Here is a 17,454-nt window from a genome sequence, read left to right as displayed (position 1 = left end):
ATACTTGTAGCTGGAGCTCTATCGGCCTAGAGCAGCTCCCTCGTGGGCCAGCTTGCATCCTTGATGTCTTTCAGAGGGCAATAGATAGACTCTGGCAAGGCCTGGGAAATATCCTGTGTTGCTCAGATAAGGTTTGAGTCGTTAGGAGAGAGGACAAGGAGCTCAGGGAACAGTTGAGGGCAGTGTTGAAACGCTTGCAACTGCAGGGCCGGCGGCAACAGCGCCTGGACGTGACCAGTGCTGGAGCAAAGCTGCTCCTGGGAGGGCTGGTGGGGAGGCACAAAGCTGTTACCTTCCAGCAGCAGCTCAGTGCAGATTTAAAAAAAGGGCTGTGGCTAGATATAATGTCCTGTTTTAGGGCTCCTAGGAAATGACGGTCACCTGCTCTTCGCACTGCCCATACAAACCCCTCCCTGGGTGAACACAGTGTGGCCCGCTATGCCACTGCTAAAATGCGCTGGCTGCTGGGTGAACTGCAGCAGTGAGAGTGCATCTAGGGTGGAAAGGGTGTTTCAGTGTGGATAAAATTTGCAGACCTGGGATATAGTTCCCCTGGGATGCAGCTAAGAAGCTGGTGCTAGCATCCCTGCTCTGGCTGTTGAAATTTAGTGTGGTTCTTTCACAAAGGTGGCCTTTTCTTTTCTCGTGTCGTCACAAAAAAAGAGCTTTTCTGACAGCCCAGCACCTCTGGCATCATGCGTGAGCTTTTTCCCCATTCATGCCCCCAGAGCTTGGCAGAGCCCACCGCAGCCCCCAGCCCACCGCCCTGCTGCAAACCAAGCCCACCACAAAGCCGCCTCCTGGGGTGGCTGGCCCCAGGCTGATGTGTCCCCAACATGACCCCCGTTGCATATTTGATGGGAAGGAAGGCAGTGGCCAGGGTTTGAAGCCCACCCAACCTGGAGGGAGCTTTGCTGTGCGCTAAGAACAGCTTGAGAGTCCCCTGGGAAGGCAGAGGACACCGCACAGCTTCAGTGAAGGTCTCTGCCCAAACCCAGGGCTCCAGGCTCTGTGTTTCCTCAAAGACAGCACCAAGGAGAGCAGGATAGTTTTAAGACAGGATCTCAGCAAGTGCATGCTAAGGGACTGACTCTGAAGCTAGCTGCATCTGGCGGTGTGCACAAGGTGAAGGATGGTGCTGCTGGCAGCGTTTGCAAACACAAGGGCCCCTGTGCCTCCACTGATTCTTCTTGTGCTGGTGCAAGACCCCAGCAGGGCAGATTGCTGCCTCTTTTGCTCACAAGAGACAAATGCATGAGCAGCATCCCATCACGCATTTAGTAGGTTATCTAACGCTGATCTCAGTTGGGCTGGGGAAGGCAGTCAGCTCCCACTGCCCCTTTGTGGATTGATCCCTCTGCTGAAAAGCAACCAGAAAAAAAAAAAGAAGAAAAAAAAAAAAAGAAGAAAAAAGAAAAAAAAGTCAGCACCTAATTACCCTGGTTTCTGTGTGCAGATATTGGTCCAGCACCACTTGGATGAGGATCAACTTATTTTACAGAGAGCCAAAACATCTTCAGATGGAAATTGCTTTTGAATTCAGTGCTTTGTTTAAAGGCGAAATGCTTTATTACCAATTGCTGAAGCCCCAAGCCATGTATTGCTCCATAGAGTTTCAAAATATTTTTCCGCTTGTTGATGCTGTGTTTTGCCCTCTAACGAAAGCCAGGTGCCTGCAGAGCTGGAGTTAACGCGGCAGCCTGGTCCCAACCCAGCCCACACTGCCTGCCTGCCTCTGCCCCTGCAATCACTTGCTGAAAATGAATGCATAACGAAATGGTTGTATTTAGAACAGGCCAGGTAATTGTCCTTCCCTTGTGAAAAGTCACAGTGAAATTAAATGTTTCATTTATTTGTGTAGTTTTTCTGCATTTTCATCAAGGAACGAAGCCCATAATTTTGCTTTTTTAGCAAAAACATCTGTAGTTCGTGTGTGGGTAATTATTTTTGATTTACCACCTTTTCTCCTTGTTCCTGGCATGCTGCAGAGTGAGTTAAGCAAACAAGCCACCTAAAGACACTTTTAATTTTTTTTTTTTTTTAATGTATAACAGTTATGCCTGAGTTACAGAGAGACACCTACAGGCAGCAGGTAGTTAAAGCAAATACCAGTTTCTCTTTCTACTATACTACTCCATATAGCTGAATAAATTATGGTGCGATTATATATATACACACGCACGCACGCAGGCACACACGCACACACACTCACACGCAGGCTTACACATGGAGCAAAATGGCTATGAGTCAAACACAGAAGCAACATATTCGCAGTTACTAGGAATAAGGAATGTCCTATAGTGCTATGTAGATATTCCCCAGGTGGGTATATGGAGGTGTTAGGGATGACGGGTTAGAAGCATTAAATACACAAAGTCTCTGAGCAACAGGAGCCAATCTGCTGAGTTACTGGACACAGTGAGGAAATGTCCATTCTGCGGTCTCAGGATGGTGTTGAGAGGTGAAGGAGGGGTGCGGGGAGGTCCAAGAAACCCACTTGGCGGTTCTGCATTTCCCCCAAGGCTGTCAGTTCTCATCTGCATGCACAGAAGAAATGTCGACCTGAGAGAACGGCGCTGGAGTGCGTCCCATCGCTTGGTGGCTTCTTTGTGCGAGGTGCATGACTGGTTTTGGATCCCTAGGCACCCTCAGAGTCACCAGTGGGAGAGTATCTGCTCAGTCCCTGTTTGGTCTGCTTCGAGCGACCACGGCCGCACATTCTTCAGGGTCCCGCTGTCCATCGCTTGCTTGCCTGTTGTCGATTGCTGCTCTTCCACGCTCGGTTTTGTTTCGCCTTCACGGCACCTCCCTCTGTTCTGTCCCACCCTACCCCCTGAGTTTGTCTCTTTCAGCAGAACTGAGGTTGGCAATCCATAAAACAAAACAAAACAAAACAAAAAATACTTTGACTTTCATACATGAATGTACCTTAAAACAAAACAAAGAAACCAAAAAAAAATCCCCAAATCAAACCCATCCCGCCCCAAAGATTCTGGAATGTATTTTGAAAACACACGATAGGCAAATTTCTACGTTTTGCCCTCCCCAACCCCTTTTTTTTATTTTTATTTTTTTTTAACTAGCACGGTACTCACTGTGGTTTTAGTATAAAAAAAAATGTCAACTTTCTATAAACATACAGCACATGACCAAATTTCCAACTAATGTACAAAGTGCGACCACAAGGGAAAGGTCAGAGAATAGCTATTTGCACTAGCATGGGGCGTTTTTCATATTCCTCTAAGAACTCTATTTACAGCAGTGCCCGGGTGTTCGTGGACTTTCTGGTGAAGCTAAGTGGCAAGCAGGTTTCTGCAGCGCTCCCTCTTTTTAAGACATTTTACTTGCAGGGTCCTGTACTCGGCTCTGAGCTCTGAAGTCCTGCTCAAGAACACACTTGCTGCTAGGACTGACTGTCCGCTCTTCGAGGATGCTTGGGAGGTGGGCTACGTGCACGGGTATGCACAACTGGAAAACAGGACAATGGAGGGGAGAGGAGGGCTGACAGGTTTTTGCTAGTGGCAGTTGCGGACAAGCAATTCTCGTAACAAACTGAAGCTTTCCTTCCAGTTTAGCAGGCAGCTAGGAATGCATTTGGTCAGAAATTTCGGTGTAAAGTACCAGGGATACGAGAAGGGACTACAAACATCCAGGGCAGGTACAGGGCCAGCAGTCACTGTCTGCAGACTCCGCTTCCTGGTGGCAAGGAGACGCATGGGGCTGTAGACTTGAAGGTGCTCCGAGACCAGAGATGATCTGCATTTGGCCTCTTAAATATTATTTGTGGTACACAAGAAAATCGTGTGCTCTGTTGTTTTAGCAGTCAGCTCAGAATGATGCTGACACGCAGAAGCAAATTCAAACAGGTGTTTCAGGCATTAATCCCTAGGCTGGTGTCCACCACAGACACCCTTGCTCTCACCCTCAATGCCCCAGTTCAGCTGTGACAGTCACAGAAGGTGATTGTTGTTGGGAATGACATTTAAGCCCGGATTGGATTTCAAAAGGGATTTCTCCCTTAGATCATCTCTAAAGCATTAAGAACATAGAACGGCATCTTTTGTTGCTTTCCAAGATTCCAAACTGGCACAAAGCAGGGAGATGCTTGAGGTAATGTGACTGGTCTGTGCATTTTGGCTCTTCAGTCACCTCAAGGAAATCAGTGCCTCTGGCCTTATCTGTTCATCCAGCTGTAGCTGCAATATATTAGCCTGAGAAAGGAAGCGAAGAATGCAAGCTTCAAGTGCGCCAAAGCTTTGTGACCCAGGGGAAGTCTCTTGCAACTAGAGGGAAGATTTACGTGTGATACAGCCAGACAAGCAGAGGCTGAACCAGGGTCTCTGCAGTATAAATGACAGTAATGCAGCCTGCAGTTGTCACCCTCTCGGCTCCTGCACAGCCATGTGCAGGTGAGTGTGAGGCAGAACGGCCAAGCTGGTGTATTAACAGACCTCCAGGAATGTAGAGCAGGCTCTGTCACACCCGTACAGCAAAGCTGATCAAAGCCACATGTGGATCTGATAGGATGCTGAGCAACATAAGAAACAAAACTCTGCTTTGGTCCCAACAGGTACTTGCCCACACGGCTCAAAAGAAAGCGCCTTGGTCGTTCATGATAAATGACGTTGGGGCAAGGCAGGGGACAGTTCCCCAGAAAAATGTTGTTTCAGCTGCAAAAACAAGATCAGATTATTTGGAAAGAATGGAAGAAACAGCAGTAACAGAATAGGGCATGGCAGAAGTGTCTCCTTTAACAACCTGGCCCTAGGAACATATGCTAGACCAGAACTCAACCGACCATGTGGTCCCCCGTTATCTCCAGTGGGCAGAAGCAGATATTTGTTATCCTTTAGGATGTTTCCTAAGTAGACATATAAAATAGCGTAATATAAACCCCAGCAGACTGTAGATGACTCTGTGTACTGCCTGTTGCCATGGGACTTTACAAATCGGCCACTGGCTGGCACAGATTCTGTGCATCAAGATGGTGGTCTCAGGGGTGGTTGTCTCAGGGGCAGCTTTCCTCATTGTCTCCAGGTCAAATTTCAGGGTGTTCTTGAAGCAAGCCCTCTCAATACAGGGAGATGAGTGAAAAAAGCCTATATATGTATTAGAGATCTGCTTAAGAGTTGTCAAGGATCATTACCACATGCAGAAGGGAAACTATTTAAAACTCCATGTGGTTCATGACTTAGCAATAACTTCTTATTGTTGGCTTCCTTTAGCTGAGCAGTGTGATGAGCAGAATTGTGAGCTGATACAAAAGCAAGAGCACTGGCTTCTACAGAAAAATGGGGTGATAAATCCAGAAAACAAGATCTAGCTTAGAGAGGGAGAGTCTCCAGCACCAAAATGAAAAGCAGAGGGAAGGAGCTGAGAGATCACATTGCACAGAACAGGACGCAAAATGAGAGGGATGAGGGAAGAGCAGGGAGGATGGACAAGGGCAAGCATTTCTCCTGGTAGCTGGAGGATACAAAATGCCATTGGTAAGGTAAACAGTACTTTCTTCTGCAGTACAAACAGGTGCAATGCTGTGGGCAGAGCGCGCGTTTCCTTCCTAGATGCTGTTAAAGACTCTTCAGGCCATCTCCCCTCTGACTCCACATCCACATCCATCCCCCAGGGACAGGCAGCTGCAGGACAGCACCTTCAGAAGAAGCACCAGTTTCTTTCAGGTGGCCCTTTCCTTGTAGAAGAACACAGTTTTGCACACTGACCCCTCCAAGCAGGCAGCTAACAACCATCTTTGACTCTTCCCTCTCCTGTCTTTGCTCTCATGGCAAACTCCTCTCCCACTGAGTGAAAGAAGGGCCATAACAGTCCTCATCCTTCTCAACTGGATGGGCAAAAGCTCCAACATACTCAGCTGTATCCAGTGTCCTTCCTCTGTGCATGCGAGGCCAGAGTTCGCGGTCACATCTGCTGCTGCTATCTGAAGCCCGTGTCTTTTCAGTGATAATCAGGTCTAACTTGGTCCCTAAGAGGAAATGTAAACGTTGCTTGTGCCTGTGCCCATAGTCTCCAGTCCTCATGCAGCAATTTACATTTACATTTTCCAAAGGTCCCAGGCTGGACAGACTTACATCCTGCCCCTGCTTAGCAGCAATCCGGCCTGCCTTGGCCCTGCTTTGGGAAGCCATCAGTGAGAACAGAAGGGTAGAGTGGGGTGGGGAAATCTGCTGTCTCTTTAATTTATGTTTATGGGTTTTTGTTTGTTTGTTTGTTTTTAAACAAGTTCTTATATTTGGTCCATAGGTCTTCTGTGGTCCCTAATTATATCATCCTTAACGATCAGCTTGGTTATTCCTTCGTATACAACATTCACCAAATTTACACCAATGGAAAGAAAAGGAAACAAAATGAAACATTTCTTTTTTTTTTTACAAAGAAAAAAAGAAAGATCAATTTGGCTTTGACTATGCCAGCTACCTAGATCAATGGAAAGTCCTTAAGTGTGGGCAAAATGCCATGGCCAGGTAGGTTAGAGGGAGGGCATGAACTCAGGGTTAATAAATGTACCCAACCCATTGTCTCTGGCCACAGAAGTCAGGTCATTGAGGCCAGGCTTGCCTCTGAGTGCTCTGGGAGGAGCTGGATACTTGGAGACCCCTCCCCATCGTTTCTGTCTCCTTCACAGCTCAATTTGGTGCGAGGTGGAAGGGAATTGGGAAGGAGTAGGGTCCGGGTACAGGCAGATCTCTGGAAGGCTGGTGGTGTTTTCTCCAGTGGTACCAAGTTGCTGGAGTGGGTTGTTGGCACAGTTGGACTCTTCAGTAAGCTTGGCCTGTCTCTACTGGTAGGAGACCCAGAACAGCTGAATGTTCTCCCAGCTTCATCCTACGCTGTGTAGACAGGCTCACGTTCTTGGCCAAATAATCAACAGCAGCTGAAGTGGGGGAGGGAGGGGAAGGAGGGCGAGAAAACAGCACAACATGAGGATTAGCTTTTTGTGGAAACGAAGCATTTGACATCAAAGGATGTGTAACCAATAGACCTTGCAGACTGACTCTTAGAAGAGAGGCCTAATTCAGCGGTTGTCCCAGGCACAAAGGCCCTGTTATACTCCTAGGAAAGAGTGGAAACAGTCCTGCTAGAAAAAACTGACAGGGTTAAGCACTGCTGTGGAGTGCAGAGTCCACTTCATGTGTGATGCTGTGGTCCCTCAAATCTCTCCATGGACCTACCAAAAAGAGCTAAAAGTCTACTTCTACTATGGAAAATGGTGTTTCCAGAGGAGCTGCCTGAAGATGAGCCTGAGCAGAAAGCCAGCGGGATCAGACCTCCAACTTCACCTCGCCATGCTACCTGCAAATCCGAGCCCTGCACGCAGTGATGCCAGTGTAAACGGCTGCAAAGATTTCAGTGGGACCTCCCCAGTCTGGATGGGGCTTGAATCTGACTCACCCACTGCATGCTGACTCACCTCTGTGAGCTCTGTCGCCTGCCTTCACCCCTCCTTCCTACAGGAAACTGCTTTGTCTTGGTGAGAAATGCGGCCACAGCTCCTGAGGCAGCGTGTGAGCCTGCATCCCAGCTCGCCTGACTGCCCCGTGGTCTGAGGGGGACGGGGAGCAGGGCAGGATGGTGACATTGCTCATTAGCTGAGCTTCAGTCAAAGTCTCTCCCTTTCACTAGCTTTAATGTCTCAAATTAGATTAATAAGGAGCTGGCAGGAGATGTACAATCAGTGCCAATGAGTAAACAAATTTCAGCCATCAACGTCTTGTCAGATGCCTGCCCCAGAGGAGGTCCCTTCTAGACACAAATTCTTATTAGAGTTGTCATATCTATTAGAATTCCTTTCACGCTTCTGCGTTCCAGCACCGGCATCATTAACACAGCTCCGGCCTTTGGGAACCACAAGGACCACATTAATCTGGCATCTCTGCTCCTCACCGGCTGGGATAACACAGGCTGGCATGCTGGAAGCAAGCAGGCTCATCTCAGGGTAGATTATATGGAAGCACAGCTTCTACTGGTAGCAGGGTCCTTTCAGATCTGAGTTGGGCACTTGGGGATGGCATGCTGGCTGGTGCTCCCCATGGACTGGGATCCTGGAGTAGCTTGTCTCAAGCACTGGTCTCTACAAAGTTGTGTTATGGTGCCTCCAGCTTCAAGGGGATACCTAGGATTAGAGTCTGGGAAAGACCCCAAGTTATGGCTCTTATCCAGACCTTATCAGTTTGGTCCCCTGATATTTCAGGTCACGACATTAAATAATGACTTTGAGAAGCTGTATGTAAAGAGGGAATTCACTCCTCAGGCACGTGTGTGTGGTTGTGCCTCTTTTCTTGCTGGTGCCTGTGCTCTGGGTGAATTCGAATGCATAATTTGAAAAGGAGGGAGAGCAAGGTGAATGGTTGGAACTGTTCATACTGCTCTTGGCTGTACCCAGCAAAATGGAAATTCGATGGCAAACCTATCCTCCTGAAAAAAAAAAGAAAAAAAAAAGAAAAAAAAGAAAAAAAAGAAAAAAAAAGAAAAAAAGAAAAAAAAAACAAACCACCACCCACTTTCAACTCTCAATACTGCTTTTTGTTCCTGTATTCCTGTGGGAAGAGTTAAAAGGCACCAGGGCATCCCACTCCAGAAGTCAAAGTTATGTTTTGTTGGTTTAATACAGGGGAAGCCAAAAAGGGTTTTGATATTCTTTTGCCACATCACAGAATGAAGAAATACATAGTTTGAACTGAGCATCAATAAATAATGCCTTTATGGAGGTCATCTCACACTGATCAGCATTCAAAGAGAAGCAGTGAAGAATTAAACCTGGAAGGAGTTAGAAGTATCTGCTAAATTCAAGATGCACCAAGAAAGACAAGAAAAAAATTTGTTATATCAAGGTCAACTTCATGTAAGTGCCTGCTCTAGCAGGACTAATTAGCAATGAAAACTGTTTCCTCAAATAGAGATTATTATAAATGGAGCTCATTATAAGAAATGTTTGTAGTGAAGCAGACGTATACTGCCTGAATTTACCTGTACATATAAATATCTATACATATACATGCACACATGGAGAATTTGCTGCTTAACGTAGATCCCACATTAGAACAGCTACAGCTGGTTTGCGCTGCAGCTGCCATGCAAATTGTTAGCAGCTTTATGTGTAAAACTTGCTGTCGTGCTGGGTGCGACTCCAGTTCCCCGCACTGCAGAGCAGCAGCATTCTGGATAGTGCGTGGTGGTTTCTCACCTACCTTCCTCGCCCGAGCATGCAGCCTTCATGATTAGCTACCTGGATGTCTGTGGGCATGGGACACATCTGGACTAATGCTGTTGACCGTGCAAGATTTGCTGTTAGCAGCCTGGACTCCTGTGATTATTAACAGAAAAATACTCCTGCTCCAAACCAAGCCCAGTGGGCTCTATACTGGACTTCTAAATTGAAAAGAGGGAGCTGTGTGACAGAAATCAGGAAAGGGAGGCAAATAAAACAACATAAATAGGGCTGGGTGAGTAGCTCTTCACGAGCACAAGGAGAGGCCCAAGTAAAATTCCTGCAGCAACCAAGACAAACCCTTCTTTCTCTTTCCCTCTCCTTTGCTGGCTGTTCTTTCTCAGAAAATGTAGATCGTCCTCCTTATTTTATTTTTTACACACATGGGTGTGACTAACGTCTTGCCTAAGGGAATCTTTATTGGAAATACATGGTATTGGAATTTGTTTAAGATTTTTATCAATAGCACGTGTGTCCAGCCTCACATTCAGAAGCGAGGGGAAGGTCAAGGGGTCACAGATCAAACTCCCGAAAAACAAAAAAAGGAGGGGTGGGGGGAAGCTACTATTGATCCCGTCTGCCGCCACAGCCGGTTCTCATTTAGCTGTAGAAGTTAAAGACATTAAAGGGCTGTGACGGAGAGGGGAATAAAAAGCCACAGCCAAATGGAAAGAAAGGTCACTGAGGACAAGCTATGGGCAAGCAGGAGTGCTCCAGGAGGAAGAGGATGCACCTTTAACCCTCCGCGGATCACTCTCTCACAACACCACACTTATTATTAGTTTAACACTGGCAGGTGAGCCCTTTGCCAGGCTTTCTGGAGGAGAAACAGACCCTCCAAGGGTCTCACTGCCTTCTAGGTCTGAGCTTTGGGTTCTGGATTACAGTTCCAGCCTCACTTCATTCTTAGTAGAACCACAGCCCAGTTGACAGGCACTGGCTTAATGGCTTTTTGTAGCAAAAACTCTGAGTGTGGACCCAGCCCTTACATTATGGAGGGCAGGGGAGGAAGCAACATACATTGCTCTGCATCACTAAGGGATGGCATTAAAATCCCAGCTTTCCTTTGGCTGAGCAGGGTGAACATTGTAGGGCTTTTGGAGAAGCAAGAACTGGAGATGGGGAAGGGAAGAGATCTGGGAATTCCTGCTCTTCTTTACTAGTAGAAATGTTTTACCTAAAATATTTTAACTAGGACTTTTGAACTGGACTGTAAGGGTTCTGGGAGCAATCTCTCTATGTGGAGCAAGCTCCATCTATCTGGTGACTAGATTCCCTTTTTCTCTCTAGATGGACAGATTTCCACGTAATCCCTTCCAAAACAATATCCGTACCTTCATAGATCCCCTCCCTCCCCTCTCCTATTCCCTGCACAGAGGAATTAGGAATACATTCAGCACACTTACTTTGTCCGTACTGTCCATATTGGTAGCCAGCCACTGGGTCCACACTGTAACTGGTAGTGCTGTAGGTGGGAGGACAGTAGGACTGCGAAGTTGGGAGGCTGTCCACGGACTTGATGGAGTCACTCCGCTGGCTGCAGCTGGCAGAGATGGAGTTGGTAGTGTCCAAGCCACCGTGAAGGGGAGAGATGGAGAAGTCAGCCTGGGGCTGTGGAGGAACCCCACTGGGGTTGCTCAGGATGCTCATCACCTGGAGAAACACAGGAGACAACACGCCATCATCCAGAGGAGAAAGGGTACATGTGCAGCTGCCTTCATGCATACCAGGGAGAGGCTGTCTATGTATACTGGCGCTCTATCAGTAAAATACGCTGTATCAACATAGGTTTAACTCAGATGGAAAATGAAGGCCTGCCTTCACCTAAGACAGACTCCACATTTGGCTCCCCTGTGCTTAACGCTTTATATGAAAGACCTTCCTAACGGGTAATGGAGAGGTTCCTTCATGGCACACTCAGTCTTTGGTCTGTTTTTTGCTGCCCTCTGAACAACGTTAGCTGTGCTGTTCCGAATGAACATTAGAGAAAGGAATAAAACAGGGAGAAACCTGCTCGACACACGCTGCCGTGAGCTAGCAAATCCTCCCTTCCTGCGCACAGCCCTCGCAGAAGAGGGGACCCACGAGACATCAAGCCATGATCTGCATTTTGAGAAAGGGACTCTGAAGACAGCCACTGTCTTTGGAAGTCTGAATGGGGATGGTTTGTGAAGGTCCCTAACCGAACCAGACACAAACCCTTCCTGGTTTGGACGCAGATTCTGCAGTAGGGACTGAAATGTCAAAGCTCTCTTTACCCTCAAAAGTCTGTGCATTAAAGGATAACAAGTCCCAGTTCAGCTCATTTCAGTATAGTGCTTGGTTTTAAAATGTAATTAAATTTGCACACAAGCTATCTTCCTGCTTTGAGACCTGAAACAGATGAACTTTTTTTTTTTTTCTTTTTTCTTTTTTCTTTTTTTTCCCCACAAAAATGCCAGATTTGTTCCTGCGGGTGAGTTTGGGGTAAGCTGCTGCCTACAGGCCTTCACACCAGTGCCCTGATCCCGCCAGCGCTTTAATGCAATTGCCTTCTGCAATCAGCAAAATGACCCTCAGGCTGCCAAGTTAAGAGTGTAAAGAGTTTGCAGGAGCAGGGCTGCGGGGAGGGAAGGAAGGGAACTCCTGATGCCTCTCGTTGATCTCTGCCGGCCGCCGCAGGCGTGCCTTGCTACATTTGTGCTGTGGAGAGGTGGGGGGAGAGGGGACAGCCTGTCACCTCGGGGGGCCAGGCCGGCGCTCAGATGCCAAGCGGCTGAAAATCTCCGAATTTAGCATAACCTTATTGACATCAATTAAAGTGGCAAATTGGAAATATTTGGAGCCTGGCAAGTGGTAAAATGAGCCCTTTATCCCCCACCAGCGGCCTGGTGAGCTATTGTGCGGAGGATACATTCTCTGGAAGGACACAAGAGGGGTTGTATAGAGCGGCGTCTCCCCTTCCTCCTCACCCCGACACCTTCCCCATCCCCTCCTCCCTCACCTTCCTTCTGGAGCAGAGGCTTAGGCTTGGCGCTGGCCTTTGCTTTCTAAAGCTTCTCCTCCCCCCCGGAAAGACTCCGGAGTCCTGCCATGATGCTTTGCCTTGATGTGATGCCACCTCCCGACTCAGCTGGCCTGAGACCCTTCCCAGGCATTTGTCTGGGAGGGGGATTTGGAAGCAGGGGTGGCTGGACCCCTGCAGAGCAGGAGGTGGTAGGGAGGTACTGGGGAGGGGGTAGTTAAAAAGCCTGGAAAATCAGTCGAACTCTGACCACTGGGTTTGCCTGCAGTTAGGTGCAGAGATGCAGGAATGAGCTTTGAACAAAAAGCACGGTGTTGGCAGCGTGGAACTCGGAGAAGGTTCACATACCCTTTCCTCCTTCGGGTTTTTTAGCCTGCGCTGAGCTTAGAGTTTCCTGCTGGTCCCCAAAAGTTAAAACCAGCTTAGCTGTTTCAAGAACCAGGGCAGACTGTGCTCCAGCAGGGCCTAAATTACCTCCAGCCCTCCAGACCCTCCAGGCACAGCTTCTTAATCACACCAGTGAAGCCTCGCGGTATCTAGATGAACTTGTTTAGTCACAACTGTTCACAAATTGTGCCCGTGGAACTCCCTGCCCCATGACAGCACAAAGACTGACATACAGGGGGATGAAGAAAGGAAATTGTATTTAAATATGCAATACCGAGTGGATTAATATGAGAATAGGGCTGTCAGGATGGATGTAACATAAACCTCTCTGCCTCAAGGCTTTTGCAGCAGGGAAATCATGCGAGTGTAGCCTGAATGTAGTTTTCCAGCTGCTAAGTTGTTTGTAACCTTCCACTAAAGCTGGGTCGTGAACTTTGATCTGTCTCAGCTACGAATCCTCCCTCTCTGCCCCTCAGTGCTGCTGGCTGCAGACATACCTCCTAGCATCAGCCTCGCCTGGGCTGTTGGTGTCACACCCTGCACCGCCTTGCCCCGATGGATATCCAGGACATTCATGAATGTGGCAGCCACAAAACATCATCGGATTTCATTTGCAAGCAGAATCAGATGTTTAAAACAATATACATCCTTCTTGCATGTGCTAATACACAGACGCAGGAATTATGAGTTATTTTGGGTAAGCTCCAGCTTGGGCAGCACTAAGCAGGGCCATTTTGATGCTCCCTCCATGAGCTGTCCAGGTCCGGCAGGGCTGCTGGACTGCGGATTTGATGCATGCACTGCAAACCTCTGCAGGTGCAGGAAGAAATCATGCACTAGAAAACAACGGGCAACTGGAACCACTCAGAGACTGGAGGTTTTTCTAGTGCTCTCCGTCTTGGCCATCTCCCCAAAAGAGTCAGCTGCTTTATATTACTCAGGAAAAATATAAAGGTCTTAAAGCAAGCAGAAGTCATATTAACACTTCCGCTAAGGCCCGTTTAAAAAGAAAGGGGGTTGTAAAGCAATGTTGGTAAATGAAACCCAGATTCACACTCTTCAAAGTGAGAGGAGCTGAGACTGGAGAAGACACTTGCACAAATCCTACTAAAGACAGTAATTGGCTTTAATCAGTCAGAATCAGGACTGATTTCTAATCCTGGCTCTGCTACTGACTCGCAAGGGCTTGTGCAAGTCACTTAAGCTAGGACTCAACTCAACTGCCCTTAGCCACGTGAAGTTAAGTTTCTAGTCTCTTCTAATCCTCCAGAATCCCTCTACAGAGAGACTGACACTTCTAAGGGACAATTCACCCCGTTCTAAGACCTCTTTCATAAAAAGATGGTCTTTATTACCCTCTGGAAATGCATAGTGAGACAGAAGGATGCTGATATTTCACCATGACGATGCCAGGGTGGTGAAAGGACATGTAAGCGAGCAGAGGTCAGAGAGGCAAGATGCTGGAAGGTGACTGTGAGATGCACGTCCCTGCTGGATGCTCCCGCAGGGGTAGGGTGGCTGTGTACTGCAGACCAGCTCTGATACAGGCTGCAGGGCTCAGCGGAGCCAGGAGCCCCAAAGAGCCCGTTCCCTCCTCAGCAACGCTGACCGTGGGAAACATCTGCCTTTTCCAGGCATACTGTGAGCAATTTGGGACTGCCAGCCACCCCCCCTCCCCCCGACTCTGTTTGCACAAGGACAGCATCTGATCTTCCCCACCCCAGGACATGAAGGTGTCAGAAATAACAAGAGCAAACCATAGATTTCTGCTCCCCCTTTGCTCTGCAGCCGCCCAGCATGGATAACCCTACATGAGCCCTTCAGCCTCGGCAGGCCAGCATTATCTGACTTCTTGTTTCAGCTGGATAAACTCATTTTCCAGGCAACTTTTGAACTCAGCAAAGTCTGGGGCATCTGGAGAAATACCCTCCTCAAGAATGCAAAGTCCTTTTACCTTTTCTTTTTGACCTTCCTTCCTTATAATTTATTACTTCTTGGTGCATTATCATCACTAACTAAAAATCAATACCCACTTCACATCTGTAAGGTTTTATCTGGAGGGAAATCTGCTACCTGTCCATCACAGTGACTGACAGCCTTCCCTTTCCCCTCCCTCTCATCGGTTGTCTCTCTCCCTTTCCCCATCTCCTTTCCCTTTGCTGCTGTCCCAAATCAGTCACAGGCTTGGCGTGGGCTTGCACTTTAGGCTAAGTCAATAACAGCCACAGTGCTAGGAGCCTTCGGCCTTGTTCCTACCCTTTCCGGAGGTCATTTGTCATGGGGGAGAGAGGGTACGGGTCTCGATGTGTTGGGGAGACCAAGGTTAATGAACAAAGACCCTCATGGATGAAAGAGCGAGCCCCCCCCCCCCCGCCTTGCCTCCTGCTGCTGCTGCCCTCCCCACCCTCATCTCTGCAGCTCCCCCCTGTCCCCCCCCATCCCCCCCCCCCAGGACGTTTCATCACTCTCTCCCATACTTTAAAAGAGTTAAAAAAAAATGTAATTAATTCCCTCCATTTCTGAGCTGGCCCTCAGGGCCTCTGGCCGTGGAAACTGTAGCAGGGGAAATGTGCACCCTTTATGATAAACGAATGTGGCTTTGGAAAGGCAAGTGCAATTAGGGCCTTCAATCTGTGCAATCAGGCCTTCAGATTTTAGGTTTGGAGGTTGGGGGGGCAGGAGGGGCTCGAGGGACGGACAAGTGATAGGGAGAGATACTGCTCAGATAGAGAAGGGTGTGTGCGTGTCAGGGAGGGGAAAGGGGGGACAACAGGTTGGTCTGATAACAAAACCTTGCCCCTGCAGACCTGGCTGCTGGATGGCCTCTCCGGCCAAGATTTCCGTGGGACGTACAGGGATGGTCCGGGCCATGTTGGACAGGCTTCACATCCTCAAAGTCCCCACATCTCCTGTCCTGCATCACTGGTTTGCTCTGGGCTTGCGGAGATGCCCAGCCAACAGGCATCAGGCCCTGAGACACTGCAGACCTGCCATCTACCCTCCAGTGGTGCTGCACTATCTCATGACCAGGAGGACACAGAGACGTTGTAAGGAGATCAGATCCAAAAACCAGAATGATCGGGAGGCAGGAGCCTGTGGACAGCATTTTCTGGAGTGACTCCCAATGCTGCGTGTCTCTGGTTTTGTGCACCTGATTTGACACAGCGTAAAGCATCCAAAATCAGAGGCTGCCTTAGAAAAACGCTGCATTTAGAAACTGCTGAGCCTGGATAAGTTCTGAATAAAGGGAAGACGTAATCATCTGCAACTAGCTGAAGGGTGTTAACTCCCAAGAAGCTGCCGGGTAGTCCCAAAGGAATGCAAACTGGATACCAGGCGGCAACTGAAAAGGAAAAAGCAGAGGAAGAGTCTCCTGGCAGTGGGCAGTATTTCTGAGGCTGTGGTACTGTTTCCCTAGGAAAAGGTAGAAATCCTGTCTTTGGGAAAGGGAAACACGATTGGTTTGAATATTTAATCCTAATCAGAAACATCTAGGCAATTCTGCTGTGAAGAATCTGTTTGTAGGCTGAAACCTCTCTTTGTTGCAGAGTCTGTGGTGTCAACTTTTACTCCAGTTAGCAGGGAGTGAATATCTGACTGATATTCATACTCGTGCTTTCCCGGCACAACTATCTGCCTGATAGTCGTGTTGGGAAAGGTGTTAGGTCTTTTGGTTTTATACTGCGTGGAGCAAGCTGCCAGTGCACTGTGAGCTCCTGTGTGAGAGGCTGGTCTCTGTCATTCATGGTTGATTCAGCTTCTGCTTTGGGGAGGTCATGTGCTGTCCTCAACGTCTGTTCTTGGCTACTTGGTGGAGACCCAGCTTAATCTTTTGCATCTTTTCTTTGCAGTCTTTTCAGCTAATCTTTTCCTTCTCTCTTGCAGAAGGCACCTTTCCTCATATTAATGCTTTTTGATCTCTGTGGATTCATTTTCACTTGGTGGGAATAGGAAGAGCTGATTATTCTATACATATATTAAATAGAAACAAAATGAAGAGGTGACTGTAAGACTACTGAAAGACGAAGAAAGAGTTGGGAGGAGATAAATAGTTTCCCCAAAGATCTTCACTTGAAAGGAGGATAAATATATGCAAATATGCCCCTAGGTAGGACTAAAATGACTTATGTAGCAATCACTAACAGTGCACTCACAAAGCCAAGCAATTAATTTTGAATATTTTCTAAATCACTAGACCCAGCTGAGTTGTATCCCAATATGCCAATCCAGTATGTGTGCCCATTAAATTTGATTTTGCAGTCAGGCCAAGAAGCAGGACAGTGCTTCACACTTTTTGTGCTTAGAAAATATCTGATTTGTTCAGTCTAATAGCATTTCCAAATAAATTTCAGGGCTTGAGGAGTGAACTTCACATTAAACTTCCTTACCTTCACTGACTTCAAGCACAATCCTGATTCACACTGGCAGAAATGAGCAATGACTGACTCTGTACTTCCACTTCGGTGTGGGTTAAAGAAAGCTGGTGCTCCACTGCCCCAGCTTTACCTCACTAGCTTAGCATGAGCAGCCTCTGAACAGACTCCATGCAATGCCCACCGGTCTGAACAGCAGAAGGAATGGAAACAAATATCACATCCTAGAAGACTTGGTTTTATTTCAACTCAATATAAAATTTAATAATGCCTTTTAAATAGAATTTGAAACGTCAGGAGTGAAATCCAAGCTCCAGTGAGGTATGTGGGAGTTCAGCCATTAATTTAAATGGGGCATTTATTTTGCTGTAGGATTTGGTTGTATTATAAAAGGCATTTGATGTCAAGGGCTTCATCTAGCCCAGTACTTACAATCCATCCATCAGCATGTTACCTGAGCATCAGAT

General features: G+C 47.6%; 1 protein-coding gene across 2 annotated transcripts in view; it reads right to left on the bottom strand.

Annotated features, from left to right (window-relative positions):
• Positions 1 to 1,711: 1,711 nt before the first annotated feature.
• Positions 1,712 to 17,454, bottom strand: part of PAX7 (paired box 7) — a 107,079-nt gene continuing 91,336 nt past the window's right edge. For both annotated transcript variants that reach the window (XM_080564245.1, XM_080564246.1), the window contains exons 9-10: positions 10,630 to 10,876; positions 1,712 to 6,889 (exon numbers count right to left, since the gene is read on the bottom strand). In XM_080564245.1, coding sequence (XP_080420371.1) covers positions 6,774 to 6,889; positions 10,630 to 10,876 — 363 coding nt within the window. In that variant the 3' untranslated portion in view covers positions 1,712 to 6,773. The remainder of the gene's footprint in view (positions 6,890 to 10,629; positions 10,877 to 17,454) is intronic.

This window comes from Anser brachyrhynchus, assembly GCF_964034855.1.
Source record: "Anser brachyrhynchus genome assembly, chromosome: 21".
Lineage (NCBI taxonomy): Eukaryota > Metazoa > Chordata > Aves > Anseriformes > Anatidae > Anser > Anser brachyrhynchus.
Note: the sequence above shows the minus strand (reverse complement) of the source record. Positions and strands in the feature narration are given on the sequence as shown.